General features: G+C 33.7%; 1 protein-coding gene across 1 annotated transcript in view; it reads left to right on the top strand.

The window, feature by feature from the left end:
- Positions 1-950: 950 nt before the first annotated feature.
- LOC126630535 (uncharacterized) overlaps positions 951-1,420 on the top strand; it is a 59,084-nt gene continuing 58,614 nt past the window's right edge. The window contains exon 1 of the mRNA XM_050300670.1: positions 951-1,007. Within this exon, the coding sequence (XP_050156627.1) occupies positions 966-1,007 (42 nt within the window). The 5' untranslated portion in view covers positions 951-965. The remainder of the gene's footprint in view (positions 1,008-1,420) is intronic.

The raw sequence follows: 1,420 nt of genomic DNA, 5'->3' as shown, positions 1-1,420 counted from the left end.
CCCTCTATCTCTCCTCTCTGTAAGCCGCATGCCTTCCCCTCACCAAATCCCACACTGAACTGAATGCAAACCCACAAAGCCCACTCTGAAAGGCAGTGGCATGACCGTAATTAAACTGAAATTAGGACCCAAACATATAGGCCACTCTGAAAAGCAGTGGCATGGTCGTAAATAGAGTAAAATTCGGGTTCAAACACTGTTCATTTATAAGTAGTATAGACTTAACATTTTATGATTTTATGATGAGTGCTACAAGACCACCATAGTGTCCTATTTTTCTACTCACATGATAATCTCACTCACTATAAAAAATTAAAAAAATAAAATGTTATTTTCCCACCCATCATTATTCCTAAAATAACCATAATATATTTTTTTAATAACCCTAATATATCTTTAAATAATATTATAAATAAATAAATAAAAATAGAAAAAAAAATAAAAGAAAATGCAAGACCTAGACTTTCATCATCTACTGCTCACCTATCACCTCTTTTTTGTCAAAACCGCAGATCTTACACCTAATTCTTTTTTTTCTCCATTGAAGTTTCTCGCTTTCGTCTTGCACATGCTCATTCATTCCTCCAACCTTTCCGTCGATTCTAACCCAAATCTTTCCCAACATCTTTCCACCAAAGATATCACATCCCACCCACCATTATTTATTTATTATTTTAAATTATTTTTTGCTTTTCAAGGGTTTAAGAGTCTTCTTTTAAAAGGATAAATATGTTATTAACATTTTCATTAAATGATGAGTAAGAAAATAAGACATCGGAGTTGAAATATCACAACTCCTTATGATTTGTGGTGCGTGTACGAGACATGGACTAAAAAAAGATGTGGGTCCAACATTATAATATTAACACGAGTTAGGCTAATTATTAAGGGATAATTACCAAGAAATCACACTTTTGACCGGAAAATAGTCCGTACCCAGAAATCAAGCAGTATCGCCAACAAAGATGATGAAAGCCATTAGAGTTCATGAACTTGGTGGTCCTCAGGTCTCTCTCTCTCTCTCCTGTATTTTTTTGGGTAACTTGAATGTTTGAATTTGTGATCACAAAATCAAGACTTGTTTGTCGGTTGCAATATTAAGTGCCTGATTTCATTTGTAAACTATTTCTGTTTACAATAAATCCAAGTTGTTTGATGGGAAATCTGGTAACAGGCTGAAAGTGATAGCCTTTCTGCTTTTAGCCAAGAGTACATGATTTCTTATGCCATTGTATTCATCGGACTAATCCGGACAAGGTTAGTTCTTGTTTGGTGTCAAGGATTTGACTGGATTCAATAACTCACTATGATTCAATGTCGAAGGAAAAAATGGAAGTCAAGGGGTCGTTTGGAAGTACTTTTAAAGTAACAGAAAGTATTTTTTGTGAAAATATTTTTGAAATCAATTTTTAGTAAAAAT

The sequence above is a fragment of the Malus sylvestris genome, chromosome 1, assembly GCF_916048215.2.
Source record: "Malus sylvestris chromosome 1, drMalSylv7.2, whole genome shotgun sequence".
Taxonomy (NCBI): Eukaryota; Viridiplantae; Streptophyta; class Magnoliopsida; order Rosales; family Rosaceae; genus Malus; species Malus sylvestris.
Note: the sequence above shows the minus strand (reverse complement) of the source record. Positions and strands in the feature narration are given on the sequence as shown.